Source organism: Carassius auratus, unplaced genomic scaffold (genome assembly GCF_003368295.1).
Source record: "Carassius auratus strain Wakin unplaced genomic scaffold, ASM336829v1 scaf_tig00040150, whole genome shotgun sequence".
NCBI classification, from domain to species: domain Eukaryota; kingdom Metazoa; phylum Chordata; class Actinopteri; order Cypriniformes; family Cyprinidae; genus Carassius; species Carassius auratus.
The window spans coordinates 40,512-55,956 of NW_020526570.1; the positions used below are offsets into that span (position 1 = coordinate 40,512).

At 35.9% G+C, this 15,445-nt stretch overlaps 1 protein-coding gene across 5 annotated transcripts in view; it reads right to left on the bottom strand.

Moving 5' to 3' along the window:
* The window catches only part of LOC113084495 (dystrobrevin beta-like), a 37,544-nt gene extending 26,743 nt beyond the window's left edge, over positions 1-10,801 (bottom strand). The window contains exons 1-10 of one of the 5 annotated variants that reach the window (XM_026254867.1): positions 10,391-10,801; positions 8,126-8,178; positions 7,737-7,804; positions 6,898-6,978; positions 6,506-6,719; positions 5,384-5,469; positions 3,889-4,043; positions 3,661-3,766; positions 3,371-3,537; positions 2,034-2,158 (exon numbers count right to left, since the gene is read on the bottom strand). In XM_026254867.1, the coding sequence (XP_026110652.1) occupies positions 2,034-2,158; positions 3,371-3,537; positions 3,661-3,766; positions 3,889-4,043; positions 5,384-5,469; positions 6,506-6,719; positions 6,898-6,978; positions 7,737-7,803 (1,001 nt within the window). In that variant the 5' untranslated portion in view covers position 7,804; positions 8,126-8,178; positions 10,391-10,801. The remainder of the gene's footprint in view (positions 1-2,033; positions 2,159-3,370; positions 3,538-3,660; positions 3,767-3,888; positions 4,044-5,383; positions 5,470-6,505; positions 6,720-6,897; positions 6,979-7,736; positions 7,805-8,125; positions 8,179-10,390) is intronic. The other 4 variants (XM_026254864.1, XM_026254865.1, XM_026254863.1 and 1 more) reach the window with 4 other exon arrangements.
* Between the last annotated feature and the right edge of the window lie 4,644 nt (positions 10,802-15,445).

Here is a 15,445-nt window from a genome sequence, read left to right on the forward strand (position 1 = left end):
ACATAAGTGCTGCTGAGTAAGTCTTGTGTAAGTGTGACTGTTCCTTATAGGGGACAAATAAACACATATAGAGAGAGTTTTTCTGTGCTGAACAGCCTAAGATCTTCTCTGCAAAGATGGATTACTTAATTAATTCCCTTTAGGGCATTGTCAATAAAAATATTAATGCTAAATAAAAAAAAGGAAAAATACAATCTAGACTAGTTTTCCTCAGTAAGCAAATACAACTTGTGTGATTCTACATCCAAGCCACTAGGTGTCAGTATAAAGTACAAGATCTTTGTTTATTAAGGAGAAATGAATTAATGCAATTTTAATGTTTACAGTTGACTCTATAGACCACATGTTGGGTCATTCACAACACATTTATTTTTGTAATGTGGCAAAATGAGTGCAACAGGACAAAATTGCATACTGTACTGAATTTTATCCATCAGGAATTGATTGTAAAAATACGCATTTTATACTAAGAACGGTGATTGGTGGCTTCGGGGGAAAAGTTAAAAAGTAAGAGGTACAGATACAGAAACAGACCAGTTATGTGTATTAAGAAAGTAAAACATTGAGGTATTCAATAAGGGGACTCAAAAATTAAGAAAAAGTCCAAATTCTGTTCAGTTGTCTTGTTGGCAGTCATCCACCATACTTCTCTTCAGACAGAAAGGGTCATGGTCAATATCTGAGAGAAACGTTAGGTTTAAAAAGCTTGTATATCTATATAAAGATACAGAGCGGGATCCTCAAGGGGATGTGCCTGAGGTACTATCAGCGTACTCCATTAAATTGAAAACTCCATCAGTTTTAGTGCAGCTATTCTCTGCCAGCTCAGAAATGCCACTGGAGCATGACTGTGCACTTCAGCTATTATTTCAGTCCCCACAGGAGACCGTCTCCCTGCATGGCATCTAAGGACCAGTAAATCTGATTTTTTTATATATCATGTATTTTCACTTTATAAACAGCACCATGCACTTTGTTGTGACTGCTGTGATGTCTTCCTCGAGGTCAGATTTTAATGCTGATCATCAATGCACAGAATGAAAATTATTAAATGATGAATTGCAGCATGTAAAATAAAAAGTTTTCTATGCTAATATATATTTTAAAATGTGATTGATTCCTGTGGTGGCAAAGCTGAATTTTCAGCGGGCATTGCTCCGGTCTTTAGTATCACGTTTTTTTTTACTGTTGCACATTTTCATGGATCAAAATGATATGCCACGACAAACTAGATTCAAATGTATAAATATAACAAAATATTGACTAAATTAAACCTATGTTTTCATCAGAAGACAACAACTATGACTAAATAAATGATCACAGGCTACAGTCTCACATTCATATTGAAACGACAGTAGTGCTCATTTTCTCTCACCAACAGTGCCAACTGTATAAGCATGATATTATAAAATCATCTGATTGTTATCCAAGCTATTAATACTTGATATGACTCATAATCAAATATCACTGGTAACTTGATCAGAAAAATAACTGCACACAGTAAATCTGCTCCACTTTCCTCCAGTGGAGGGCACACATGTTCAGCAGTTTTATGGTCTTCATCAATCCCCAAGTTCATGTATCAGTTAATGAAAGTACTTATAGACCAGGGCCTGTTCCTTCAAGCGAAGGTCTGGCAAGATTGATTCAGCTCCCCGATATTTATAATTCAGTAAACCAGAAAACTGTACCCATATATTTTTTTACACACAATATCTTTCTTCTTGGCATTTTCTAATTACATTTCTTTCCCATGACAGATCTGCAGATCAATATTCACTCTCGCTATAGAAACAAGAAACAAATCCTGTGGAATTTCAGACAAGAGGACGTGATTACGATTATAACCTCACTGTTATTTAAATTTAAAATAACACTTAAAAGCCATAAAACCTGGATCTACTTTGAGTTCTGTTTTATAGTTCGTAAAGTTATTCAGCAATGCAGTGAATGAATCTTTTGAGATGTACATGTTGAACAGAGCTGAGACAGCAGAAAGCAATGGGATTGGATAAGGCCTCTAGGGAACTCACGTGGTGTGTGCGAGGTCCTGAGGTCTTTCTGCCGCCTCTGGAAACACAGGGTGAGGCGGCTCGCCCATCGGCATGCAGCCCAGAGACTTACTGATGGCATGACTGAGCTTCTTCGCTGGAGACTTCTGTAAAGTGAGTGAAAAAAAAAAATACTGAAAAGTTACAAATAAAATATATGCAATTGATTGATGCAAAAAGGGAAAATTAATGCATATTTGGTCTGTACAGAACATAAAAAGCCGCAGACTTACTTCCCATGTAAAGCTAGAACATTTTACATAATTTACGTATGTGATATATTTAGTTTAAAGTTGATGAAAGCAAAAAATCATTCCTCTGTGGTTAGAAAACGAATATTGAGGTGGTAAGAATGAGGGAACTTTGGAACAACGCTTGATTATTAAACATGTAATCAATATAACTCACTCACTGAAAAACATGAATTAGAGAAGAATGGCAGAAGAATAACAGGAAACAATATACTAGCTGTCCATCCACCCCTCAGCCAAGGCCAAACTATTTTTGCTATAAAAAATGTGCACCACTGTTTAGAAGTTTTGAGAATTAATGACTTTTTTACAGCAAGGATCAATCAAACTATTAAGTGACAGTAAAGACGTTTCATAATGTTACAAAAAAACTTGATTTCAAATAAATACTGTTATTTTGAACTTTATATTCATCAAAGGATCCTGAAAAAAAAGGTATTCCAGTTTTCACTCAAATTTTAAGCACAGTTCAACACTGATAATATTAAATGTGTCTTGAGCAGCAAATCAGTTTATTAGAATAATTTCTGAAGGATCACGTGGCACTGAAGACTGGAGTAATGATGCTGAAAATTCTGCTTTTCTTCAACAGGAATACATTTCATAATATAACAGTTATTTATATTGTAATAATATTTCATATAGACCTCATTACTATATTTCTAAATTCTATATTTCTACCTGGTACTATTATAGAAAAGTGTGTCCAGACGTTTTGGTTTTGGAAAATAATTTCTCTTTTAATGCAGAACTATGTCGAACCTTAGCCTTAGCCTGAGATCTGTTGTGATTAATGATTAATGATCTCAGCTTGGTCTGTTCCTCTGACAAAGCCATTGAACACACTGAATAGAACATATTGATGTACCTTTTTCTTTTTTCTTTGTCATTTTAGAGCATTTTAAATCACCATCCACTTTCATTATAAGCTAAAGGACAGCTTGGATATTCAACATGACGTCTCCTTTTGTGTTTCTTGCGAGAAAGAAAAGAATACAGGTTTGAAATGACACGAGAGTGAGTGAATGAAGGCTGGATTTCCATGTTTTGGTGAACTAATGCTCATACCCATGAGGAGTGCTCCTTCATCTGGTGCTGGTTGCTGTGGGGGCCGCTGGCATGACCCCGCCAGAAGCAGCTCTGACAAAGCTGGTAGCCGTGGCACTGCTGGCAGCGGTAGCGGAAACCCATCATGCTCTCGCTCCGGCAATACGAGCACTCCACTGGATGGAAGACTGTGGGAGACAAGCACAAAGGCTTTCAGGCGGCCGCAAACCTAGTTTTAACTGAGCCATATTTAACTGAGCGAGGTGTCCAGATGCAGAGGGCGTTGGGAACCATCCCGTTGCTTCACGTACCATTCTCTACATTAGCGAGTCGGTGCATGAGAGGTAGCCATACGAGATACTGCGGGGGTGGATCTGCCATCAACACATCCAAAAACGTATTCAGCAAGATCTTCTTCTGGCAAAGCACAGATAAGACGCTCTCAGTGAAAGCCTCAAAGACACTGAGACGGGTTGAATGAGATCCCGAATGTTTTTAAGGGACTCTCGCTGCTCTCTGAAGCAGATTAGTGTGCTCACCTGCTGAGTGAAGCATGTTCTCACAGAGTGCTCGGTGTAGCCAAACGACGGCCCCTCGAACACCGCCGTGGGGAGCTTCAACACTTCCCTCAGGAACTGGTCAAATTTGGCAAAGACCATAACCCCATTTGAATCTGATATCTGGGAAAATATATCTGAAAGGGATATAAGTGATTTTGGGTTACTGTATGTCGAGTCATGGATAAATATTTAAGAATGACATTCTTAAATGACATTCATTACATTTTAGTTATAATGCATGAGGATATCTAATAATTATCAACACATTATCGATGATCAGATTAATAATGATAAAATGATGCGTATTGTTGTGGAGCATTACAGGAAATTACAAATATTCATCACTTAAATACTGTATACAAGTACAAAAAAAAAATGGAAAAACATATCTGGGTAAAATCCATTGTGATGAACTGACTTTTGATTTGTGTAATTTTGTCAAACATAACACAACATTCTGACCAGATCTATCTATACAGCTGAAAGAAAATAAATATGAAAATACATCTTTACTATTAGTAGTAGTACTGAGATGTCTTTTAATAACTTCAAGGAGTCTTCAGACAAGATGTTTAATTGGACTGTAATTTTAAATTCAGTACACACTATGTACAGAAGGGGGAGCCAAACTCTCAGTTACATTTTTTGGCATAAAAGCCTTTTTGTATTTATAATTTAAAATAAAGAATATTTATAATAAAAACATTGTATGAGCTTACAGACTTTAAAATTTGAATAATGGTGATAATTTAACAAAAAGAGTAGCAGGCCTCCCAACTTCTGAGCTTAACATGGAGTTAAAAATCCCACAGTGGGTTGGGGGGGGGGGGGGGATTGGTTTACTTGGTTGGATTATTATTATTTTTTTTTAATAAAAATGGTATATATATATATATATATATATATATATATATATATATATATATATATATATATACACATATACAGTGTGTGTGTGTATGTGTGTAAAACACCTATGAGCAATGTTTTGTTTGACATCTGTTAATGTCATGATGGTACTGCATCTCTATCATAGCAGTGCTACAAAACTATTAACTTTACCACAACAAAAATAGCAATGTACAGTAAGAGAACTGCAAGATTTGCTAGTCATTACATTTGTAAAAAAAAAATATATATATATATATATGAAAATTAAAATATCTTTCTATTAATCTGTTAGTGTGCATTTACATTGCTTACTGAGAATTCTATTTTTCTCCCATTTGAAAATGAATCGTACATTTATGTGAGGGATGAGGGATTTATATTTCACTCCCGAAACTTTGCTGCTTGTACATATATATACAAGCAATTACGATATATATAAAATTCTGAACAGATTATAATTAGTCTAGAAAGTGTGCAATCACAGATCTGTTCAAGAATCAACAGATCTGTCTGTGATTGGCTCCACGCTACAAATCTTTATAAAATCACTGCTGAATAGCTGTATAACAGGCATGATACTCACAACGTAATTTGTCCAGTATTTTACCACCACACATCGTAGCTAGCATTGCCTTCATAGCAAACACTGTGAGTTTCCCATGGCCTTCACTGAAACAAACAACATATTATCAGAAGTCGTTTTATTATAGCAATCCTAAGCCTTAAGATTCTTTCAATTACATTTACTGTTTGGTCTCCAGCAAATTTCATACTCTTATAGCCAATCCTTTGGAAATACGTGTGTAAACAGAACATGTTTGACTATTGATCATGTTAGAAAGCCCACAGTCAAACTCATTATTAGTATTTTCTCTTTTTCTCTTTTTTGGGGCAGTTTTAGTAAAGGCAGTGTTGGAAAGTAGCCTAACAATGCTACAAACTGAACTATGCTTTTCTGTAGAGTTACTGAAGCTCAGCTGTTTTCGTTTACAGTATATTGGGGTTTTTTTTCAGTTGTAAGCTACATTTTCCAAGAGGCAGAAGTGAAGCATGTCAAAAAGCTTAATCTCCCTTTTTGTCAAATTGTTGCACAGGATGCTAAAATGTCCTCTAGCTCATTTTTAGTCTTGGAAAGTCTATTCATTTTAGTGAATAGGTTCAAAATTTGTTCAAAAGGGGACTCACCAATTGCTGAAATTTGGGGAGAAAATTGTTCATTTTGATAATTTTAGGCTATTTTTTTAATCACTGCTTGCTACTGAATCAACTGTAGGTATATTAATAATTGACACTTATTTTTGTATGTTCTTTTTCTTTTTTCATTTTCAATGAGTTCGTCACAATGCTCATTAGCGAAATGTTGGTGAAATCTTGCATGAAAACAGGTCCACTGTCTATTTTTAATAGTGTGGCTCACATAGTAGTCACTTGACACACCAGCATGAAGTATCATGACAGTATCTAAGTAAGCAACATATTTCAGATGCCCATCTTTTGAAACAGCCTTCACTTTGGGAGTGTAATTACGATGTCTTAGAAGGCTGCCTCCTTTGGCAGCTCACTATGTTTTGGAACAGAGCCTATTCCTTCCAAACACTCACTTTTGGCACGATGCATATGACTCACAGTCCATCAGGTTTGCAGGGACATACTGCCTCAAGAGACCCCCTGAGAGAAAAGCAAATCTCCCTCACTAACAACACACCTGTCATAAGTGGCCACGATGAAGTTTAGCAGCAGGCCGATGGACTGCTCCACGTTTATCTGGTGGGTGGTGGGCAGCCGCTTGTTGAGCTGGTAGAAGATGGAGGACAAAATGGTCTCCAGGCGTGACACATTAATCTCTGCGTTGTGGTCTAATGTGCTTAGCCCATTGTCACGGAAAGATTCGATCATGTTCCACACGTCCACTAGATGAACTACGTCAGGAAGAGTACACCAGTGAGATCATTACAAATACAGAATGGACATGTTTTGTCATTTTTCCAATACAAGGACAAAAAACATGATATACAACCAAAGTGACTTTGTACAAATACCAAAATACTGTACACACTGAATGGTATTTTTAAATAAATAAAAGGAAAGAGGACTTACGGTTGCATCGTTTCTGAACAAATCGTAGCTTACATGCCGTCCTATACGTTGAGAGACGAATAACATCAAAGTTTTGTGCCCCTGGGGAAAATCACATGCATCGGTTTTGTTACTTTCATGTCAGCCCTCACACCAGTAGTTTGCACCAAATTTCACATTTTGTCATTATTTACTTGGGGTGGGAATCATTTGGCATCCAATTTCAGTTATGGGTATCACTATCTGATTTCAAAACAATTCTTGAATTTATTTGTGAAAAAAAAAAAAAAAAAGGTGCACATCTGATGGGTAAAAAAAACATCAGTGAGGGGGTGGTCAACTATTTGTCTATATCTCAAAGTTTGTCTGATGAAGATCCATATGGCTCGAAACGTGGGGAAACCTTTGGTTTTTCTTAATGGTTGGATTTCGCCCCCGCAAAAATTTCACAGAGAACCTGAAAACATCATCTTCAAACTTTCATAAAAGTGGCCCATATCATTTTTCCACCTTTTGTGTCCTACAAAAGACAAATGTCATACAGGTTTGGAATTTCTCGTCATGAGGATGAGAAATTTTGGGTGAACTATCCCTTCAAAAATGTGTAGTCTATGACAAACACAAAAATACACTGAATAACGAAGCAAATGTGACATTTTATACTTCAGTTTTACTGAGACCATTAACCTGGTTCCACTGTTTTCTCAAAATCATTTTTGCCTTCCAACCATAGACCATAGACTAGTTTGTGCCAGTCTATTGCCCTGTGGCAGTGGAGGGCGAATAGAATTCGACAAGACCTCTGTGTATGTGTGTGGTGCATCGTGCAGAAAATGTTGTTAACACTGAAAGCAACTCACTCATCTCCATGAAGAGCTGTCTCTTCTCCACCATGGATTTGCTGCTTTTACTTCCTTCCTCAATCATTCTACACAACACAAAAAAGGTCCATTTAATACCACAACTTAACCAGAGCCTCATTACGAAGACACAACTCACAATATAAGCAAAAATCAATTAATTGAATTTTAATGTTTGCAAATATTTTAAAATAATTTGTGAAGACATTGATATAGAAATTGCAACAGCAATACAGCTAAAAAAAACAACAACAATTGCAATACAGCTAATCTATCTCTGTGCATATTCCACATTCTCTTAATCTCTAGACTTTTAGAACTCTCTTCTACGATCGTTTGCAAACTCGTGGTGCATATCGTCAGTCCACAGCAAACTCCTTAAGACTCACCTGTCAGGTTGGCTGGGACTCAGATAAGGTGATGCAAAGGAACCAGGAAGCTCCTACATAAGGAAAAACATTTTGATGTTGACATCTGGGGAATCAAATCCAATCCAATCCACGCACACACACACAAAAATAAACCCTGGAATAAATCCCCCATTCACAAAAGGGCATTTGAGTTCTCTTGCTCTGTGCTAGTGCTGATTATGTATGACAATAGTGTCTGCACAGACCGCATCCTGTAAGCTAATGAAACAAGAGCCACTAAGGAGCCACTTAATAGTGACAAGAAGAGAACAAGAGAGAGATGAAAAACCAGCTGCTGAGGAGTCACAGGGAAGCAATGAAAGAAAACTCTGAATGTAATGATTGTAAAAATATATGCATAATACTGGATATTATAGTAATGTGGATTTTATAGTTATTAGTTATTTAAATTCTTATCATCAACATAAAACATAACAACAGCTGTCAACTCATATTTACTTGCTACTTCCATTAGTAGAAGAGATTTTTATAAATCCCAATAACTTTTGATTCATACCATCCGTATGCAAACAGCTGATAAAACCTTGACAATAATCCAAAAGTAATCCATATGACTCGGCTCCGTCAGCTAATGTCTTGTGAAGAGAAAAGGAATGTGTTTGTAAGAAACAAATCTATAATTAAGGCATATTGATGTTAAACCATCACAAAATCCATAATTAGTGACAAAGTCCATCCCCCGTTGTCCTCTCATAACATCATCCACTGACCTATTTATTTACTGTTTGCACTTGAAAACATTACTTGAGCTGTGCGTATTTCTCTCCTGATTCAGGTGAGACAACTTTATGTGGATTACTTGTGGATTATTGTGAAGTTTTCATCAGCTGTTTAAACTCTCACACATTCATAGCACAGGATCCATTGGTGAGCATGTGATGTAATGCTACATTTCTCAAAATCTGTTCTAATAAAGAAATAAGCTCATCTACATTTATGCATTGCCTTTGGGTGGGTATATTTTCAGCCAATTTTCATTTTTGCGTGAGCTAGCTACTCCTTTAAATCATTCACTTAACAATCAGTCTATAGATATCTGATTATATATAGAAACAATATATTTTGAGCTTATTGCATGCATAGATATTCAAATATTGAAGTATTTTAAAAGCATGGTGAAACTGTCATGATTAAATAATTCCCAGTGTTTCATGGGAGAGTGCGGTCCCTGCAGAGACCCTTTGGTGCAATTTGTTTCTCCAATTGGTGGAATTTCCGTATCTTGGGTAATGTAGTTTTTTTACCATGAATTTTGCTGTCAGACATTTATTAAAAAAATTAGCTAAAATAAAGTGAACAGATGGCTTAAACAAATGCATATGCCATTGATTAACAATGCTGGAGCTCACAAAGATTTGCAAGTTGTTAAAAATCAATTTCCCAATGGAGAAAATGAGCAGTGAGTTTTACTTATAAAACCCACCTGTTGCACATCTAAATTAACTGGTTTTATTCAAGTAAAAAATATTATTTCACATCACTGAATTAAAACATTAATTTATGCAAACAAAACTATATGTAATGGGTTGAATCAGGTAACAATTGCAGGTTTTACAGTGTTATTCCGAGTTTAGCTAACAGCTTGTTCAGATAAACTGATGTTTTTTGTTTAATAAAGAACTGTTCTTCACTGGAAGCACTCAAATACTTTTGGACTGTAATGACAGGAAGGCAAAAAACACGAGTCAGTGCATGGAGATGAAAAAGATTCGTTCACTTAAAAGATTCACTCAAATGAACCGATTCGTTGACGAACGAAAGCCACTAAAGCATTATGTCATTCCTGACCGTTAAAGACCGTTGACGCTATGACTTCTGGCTTCAAGTCGTTCCGTTTGTTTTGCTAATCTTATCGCATGTTGCAAAGGCTACTACTAAGTGAAGACTTGGCCCACTAAAACAAAAGTAACACACCTCTCCTCTATAATGACTCGCGCTTTGACGTGACTCAACGTGAGGATTTTTCACCAACCAACGGAAATACACACTGTACAAACACTCCCGTGTATACAATACTAATACTACACCCCCGATGCGTTTACATGACAACGTCTAAGCTTTATGTATACGGCCATTTTATCTGTATTTAACTCATATACACCTGATGTGTTAAATAAATAAGGTGCTATATGATCAGTTGGATCCGTGAGATGATATTCTGAGGACACGTTTGTGTTTGTATGTTCATCTGAATGCGAAAGCATCATTAGCGGACGGTCTTACCAGCGGGAGGAAATCACGCAGGTCGCGCGACCATCATCAGCATCTGATGAGAGCGATCAACGGTCTCGCGCTCGATTCCTGGCATAGCATAATCATCTTCATCATAGCGCTCTTGCGTTTCAATTATATATATATTTATATATTTTTTAATATAGACTGATAAATATTGACCCAATAATCAGCAACTCGCTAGCGCTGCGCTCCCCTATCTTCATATTTGTGCCGTGGTTAGCGTTCCGTTTGATTGGGTCTTGTAGGAACTGCAGCACGAGCGCTTCTCTGAGCACCAGCCGACAGCAGAGGACAGCAGAGCACCCCTGCCTTCCCATCACTGAGCTGCACTATTGCTCTTCATGTACACGATTCATACTAAGCCTTTAGCCGACTGTTAAGTTTTATGTAGCTAATGCAGTGCAATATGCTTGCTCAAATATGCTGAGTATATTTTCATTTTGTACGCTTATGTATACGTCAAAGACACATAAAGATGTTTATTTTTTATTTTACATTTCTAAATTAATAGATCATCACAGGCTACCATAAAATCACAAGTCCATATGAGATATAGTCTACTTATGACTAATATCTTTGCAAATGCAAGAAACAGATAAAAAAAAAAGCTAAAAAATTACATACCAACCAAACCAGAACCAAATCATAAAGGCTAAACAAATCAAATAATTTCCTAATAAAATAAAATAAAATATCTCGGTCCAAATTTAACCAGATTACATTGTAAAAAATAAATACTGTATTACATTTTATATTAGAAATTCCTTAGTTGGGTAAATAAATTATTTTAAATTGCACTTTGTTCCACATTCTAGAAAGAGAGCAGAACAGAATAATATTCCTCTAATCCAAGTATAAAATAGCCTATCCAACAAACTAAAAATTTGGTACTTTTAAGAAACGGGCATACATTATAAATAAATATATTACATTTATATCTGTATATTCATATACCGAAAAAACATATTTCAGCCCATGCAATCTTAAATGCACCAAGTTATATTCTTGGTACTTGTTGGCAAAAAAAAAAAAAAAGATTCTGATTCTGACTAATACTCTAAATTCATAATTTATATTGACACCACCTTCCAACTGTGTATGAAACTTAAAATGACATGCAAATAGAACAGGTTGGACATAAATGGATGCTTTAATTGGGTTTATAAAACATAGTCCTGGCTTCTGAATGGTCAATACAGTGTTCCACTGCTTGAAAATTAAACTATGACTCGAACACCCGTTCACCATTTCACTAGTGTTGCAGCATAGCAACATTCCAGCAAATAACACATTAATGCAATACGTCATTGGTATTGTACCTTATTGTTTAAAATAATTAGAAGAAATCAACCGAATTACATAAAAATATCCCATCACTGCATTTGTTTTACAGCATTTTATTCATATTGTTTCTTGATAAAATACACTTTGCTTACAATTGCTGATTACAATTACTATATTACATTCACCTTTATTTTACATGAAATATCGGACTTAAAAATTTTTAAAAACACATTGTGGAAGCCAATCCAAGTTCACCTCCTGCCACTAAGAGTCACATAATTTCAGGGGTCCGCAGATGAAAACATTGCCTCAAAAATGAAGAATCCAAGTGTTTTGTGAAATGTCACAGGAATATAAGGTTGGCGTTAGAGAAAGTGGTAAATCACGCGTTGCAGCTCCATCAGGTAATGAAAACAGTAGATGACCAACAACAGTTAGACGCTGCTGTTTACACCTCTGACAAAATATATAATTTTCAAGAAATGATAAACCTAAATATCTTTTTATTATTATTATTATTATTCAAAGAAATTCTAAGGCCTGATATCATGTATAATGGAGATATCACAGTTATATTCTATGAGTCTCTTGCGAGTTTAAATGCTGCATATATACAAGTAAATAAAAGCGACAGTTTACCTACACTGATAAAAGCCAATGGAAGCCAGTTACCTTGAAACAACCTCACACCCAAAGACTTTCAGCACAACCCAACCACCACGCTAGTTACTTTTTGATTCATACAACATAAACCTGTGGATTTGTAATTTTTATTTTATGTAAGAAGTTGGACTTTCAATAATCAATAAAGTGAGCTGCAAGTTTCACACACATATTATTAGTCAATTAAAAATCCCCTGTGAGGACACATCAATCCATCACAGGCAAAACTAGCCACACAAAAATATCAACAGATCAGACTTATCACAAGAACCCTGGTACTACAAAAAAAACAAAAAAACAAAAAAAAAACCACTTGTGTAAAACTTTTATGTACACCTTAAACAAAGGTATAACAAAATGGGACAGTCAATATAAAGATATAGTAAATACCCTGTTTCTTAAATGTTTTTTTAAGATGATTTGTAAATAGACTTCTTTTTATTAAAATATATTACTTAAAATATATTACTTTGCTTAACTAGACAGACATTAAAAACAAAATCTAATTATCTAGTCCCCTTAAATCGCCTTTGGTATATTACCAAGCAAATTTGATCTAAAATTGTTTTACATTTCTATTGCCTGTAATTGGCAGATGATATATATATATATGTTTTTTTTTCCTAACATACATAGAACTATGGGTATCAAAATGTATCTGTTTAGCAGAATTGTTTCAGGACAGAAATTAAACCACACCACTCAATGTTGAAACATGATTAAAATATGATGTGTTGGACAGTATTTCATAAATAAAAATCTTTAGTTATCAGACAATCGGATATGTTTAGGCAAGATACAAGAATGCTTTGTAGAAATGTTTGTACATGTAACAGAAAGTTGGTATTTACAATCCTAAAAAAGAAAAAAATCTTCATAAAATCTCCCTTCTGAGTGTTTAACTTCATTGCTCATGCAGTTTTGCTGCTGATACTCTGCATTATTTTCCTATCCCTAAAAACAAAGGTTACAGAGAGCCTTTACTATTCCAATTAGAGGCAATGTCACTTGTGTGACGTAAACTGATTAGACACAGGCTACTGAAATGATTAAGACCTGGTTTTGCTCCTGAGAGGGTACAACAGATTGTTTAAGTGCTTTGTTTCTTTCAATCTTTACAAATCATCATTTTTTAAAAAGCTATAGATCGTTAGCAAAGTCATTTTCTGAACATAAAAAAGTGCAACGCTAATAAATCCTTTTTTTTTCTGAAGAAAATGAGACGTAAATGGACTAATGTTCTCAATTTTATAAATATTGTAAATATACAAATTATTGCCATTATCAGTATAAATCTGTCTAGAGGATCTAGAGAAGTGCTAGCCTGTTGACCAACTCCCTTCTATCCCATAAATAACTCTGAAAAGTACCATATAAACCTAGTATCAAGGCAGGTTAATATATTAGGTGTACATATTCACAGTAATTCTGCAAAGAAATTGGTATTTCAGTCGTGTGGTTCTTTTGCTTGTGTCACAAAGGCTTAAACCAACCAACAAATAGCTTAACAGGATGTGCAAAGACTAAATATTGATGTTATCGGTTTCTAATCCAGCAAACTAGTGTGAATCATGTGTAAAAGATCCGAAATTTGAGGGTTGGAGGGAATCATGATTTTTTACATCTACAAAAATAGTAGTAAATTCATTTCCATTCCTGAAAATCTAGTACAAAAATAGAACAAGCCTTAAATATTGCCACTGTTCAATATTGAGTCTTGAGTCTAAAACAAGGTGCTCAATGAATGAGAGGAAGTATTAATCAGCATTGCACATTTTTCACACCTCATCTTCTAGCATGCTGTTTATGTTTGTATTGTAAAGAAAAACAAATTGGCAAAATTACTATACAGTTGGACTAATTTTGCGCTCTGCATTTCGCCACAAAAAACCTGTGGCGTCTTTACAAAGCACCCGCAATCCAGTTTAACCAGGCGCTTAAAGCGCTCAAACTGCAAATTAAAAGCATGGATACATATCCAGACATACAGTGTAGTCGAGCTCACTTTCGGCACTTTAAAGAGGCGATTCGGGTGTCTGGATTGCATTACTGCCGCCAGACTAAACAGTCCCAGTAAATCATGCCAGATCATGGTAGTCTGCTGAATTCGCCACATCGAAGTACTCAAAACGGACTTGCAAGAATAACACAGGCTTGTTGGTCATGTTACCTGATTTGCATAACTCCTGAATCAGCCGCTAAAACAAAGCAGAATGTACGTGCAAATAAACAGCACTATTAGCAGGCCACAAATTCATTCTTAAAGGAGTTTACCCCCATTCAGCACAACATCTTGCCTATCAAATGACAACGGATACAAGAAACAGGTTACCACAGCGAGAGAGTCACTGCTGTACTTGTCGTAACATTTCTGTTACCCTCACTCAGCGATTGCTTCTTTTTGAATGAATAGCTGCATCCGAAAACTCAAAAATGCGGCCTTCGGAGGACGCATTCCAAGGTAGGAAGGCATCAAGGCACGTCTGAAGTCATTGATAGCTTCAGTTCCTGTCTCCCGAGATGCCTTCATCTGGCCGATTTTTGAAGGAAGCATAGATGTACAGTATGCTTCGCTGATTTTAATATCCCACAATGCTGTGCATTCCATTCTGCGACAGTTTAAGCCAAAAAATAAAGTGGCGTCTGAAAGTTGAGGTCTTTTTGTATGTTTTTTGATAAACGTTTTCCACTTTTTATGTCATTTCTAGCGAGAAATTACTATTGCAGTAATTAAATATCCACTTAGTTATCACCAAAGCTCTCGATATTTTGATGTAGATCATTTAACCATTACTCTGCCTCAGAAGTCGGAGTTTCAGTTTCATGAGGTACCTTCATGCAAAAAGCGCTTCCTGCAAAGTCATTGTCTGATACGGGAGCGATGCAGCAAGTCACCTGCCTAAGTTTTCGGATGCAGCCAATAAATGAACGAACAAGTTGCAGTTCATCCTCATGACCATTATCGCACCACCAAACATGAGACACATAGTTTGGATGGACCAATGCAATCATCATGACAAAATGCGCCACATCCCTTGCACATAATCATGGCCTTCAGGCGACAGTAGCACTTTGATTGGACGTCCTCCATCGCAG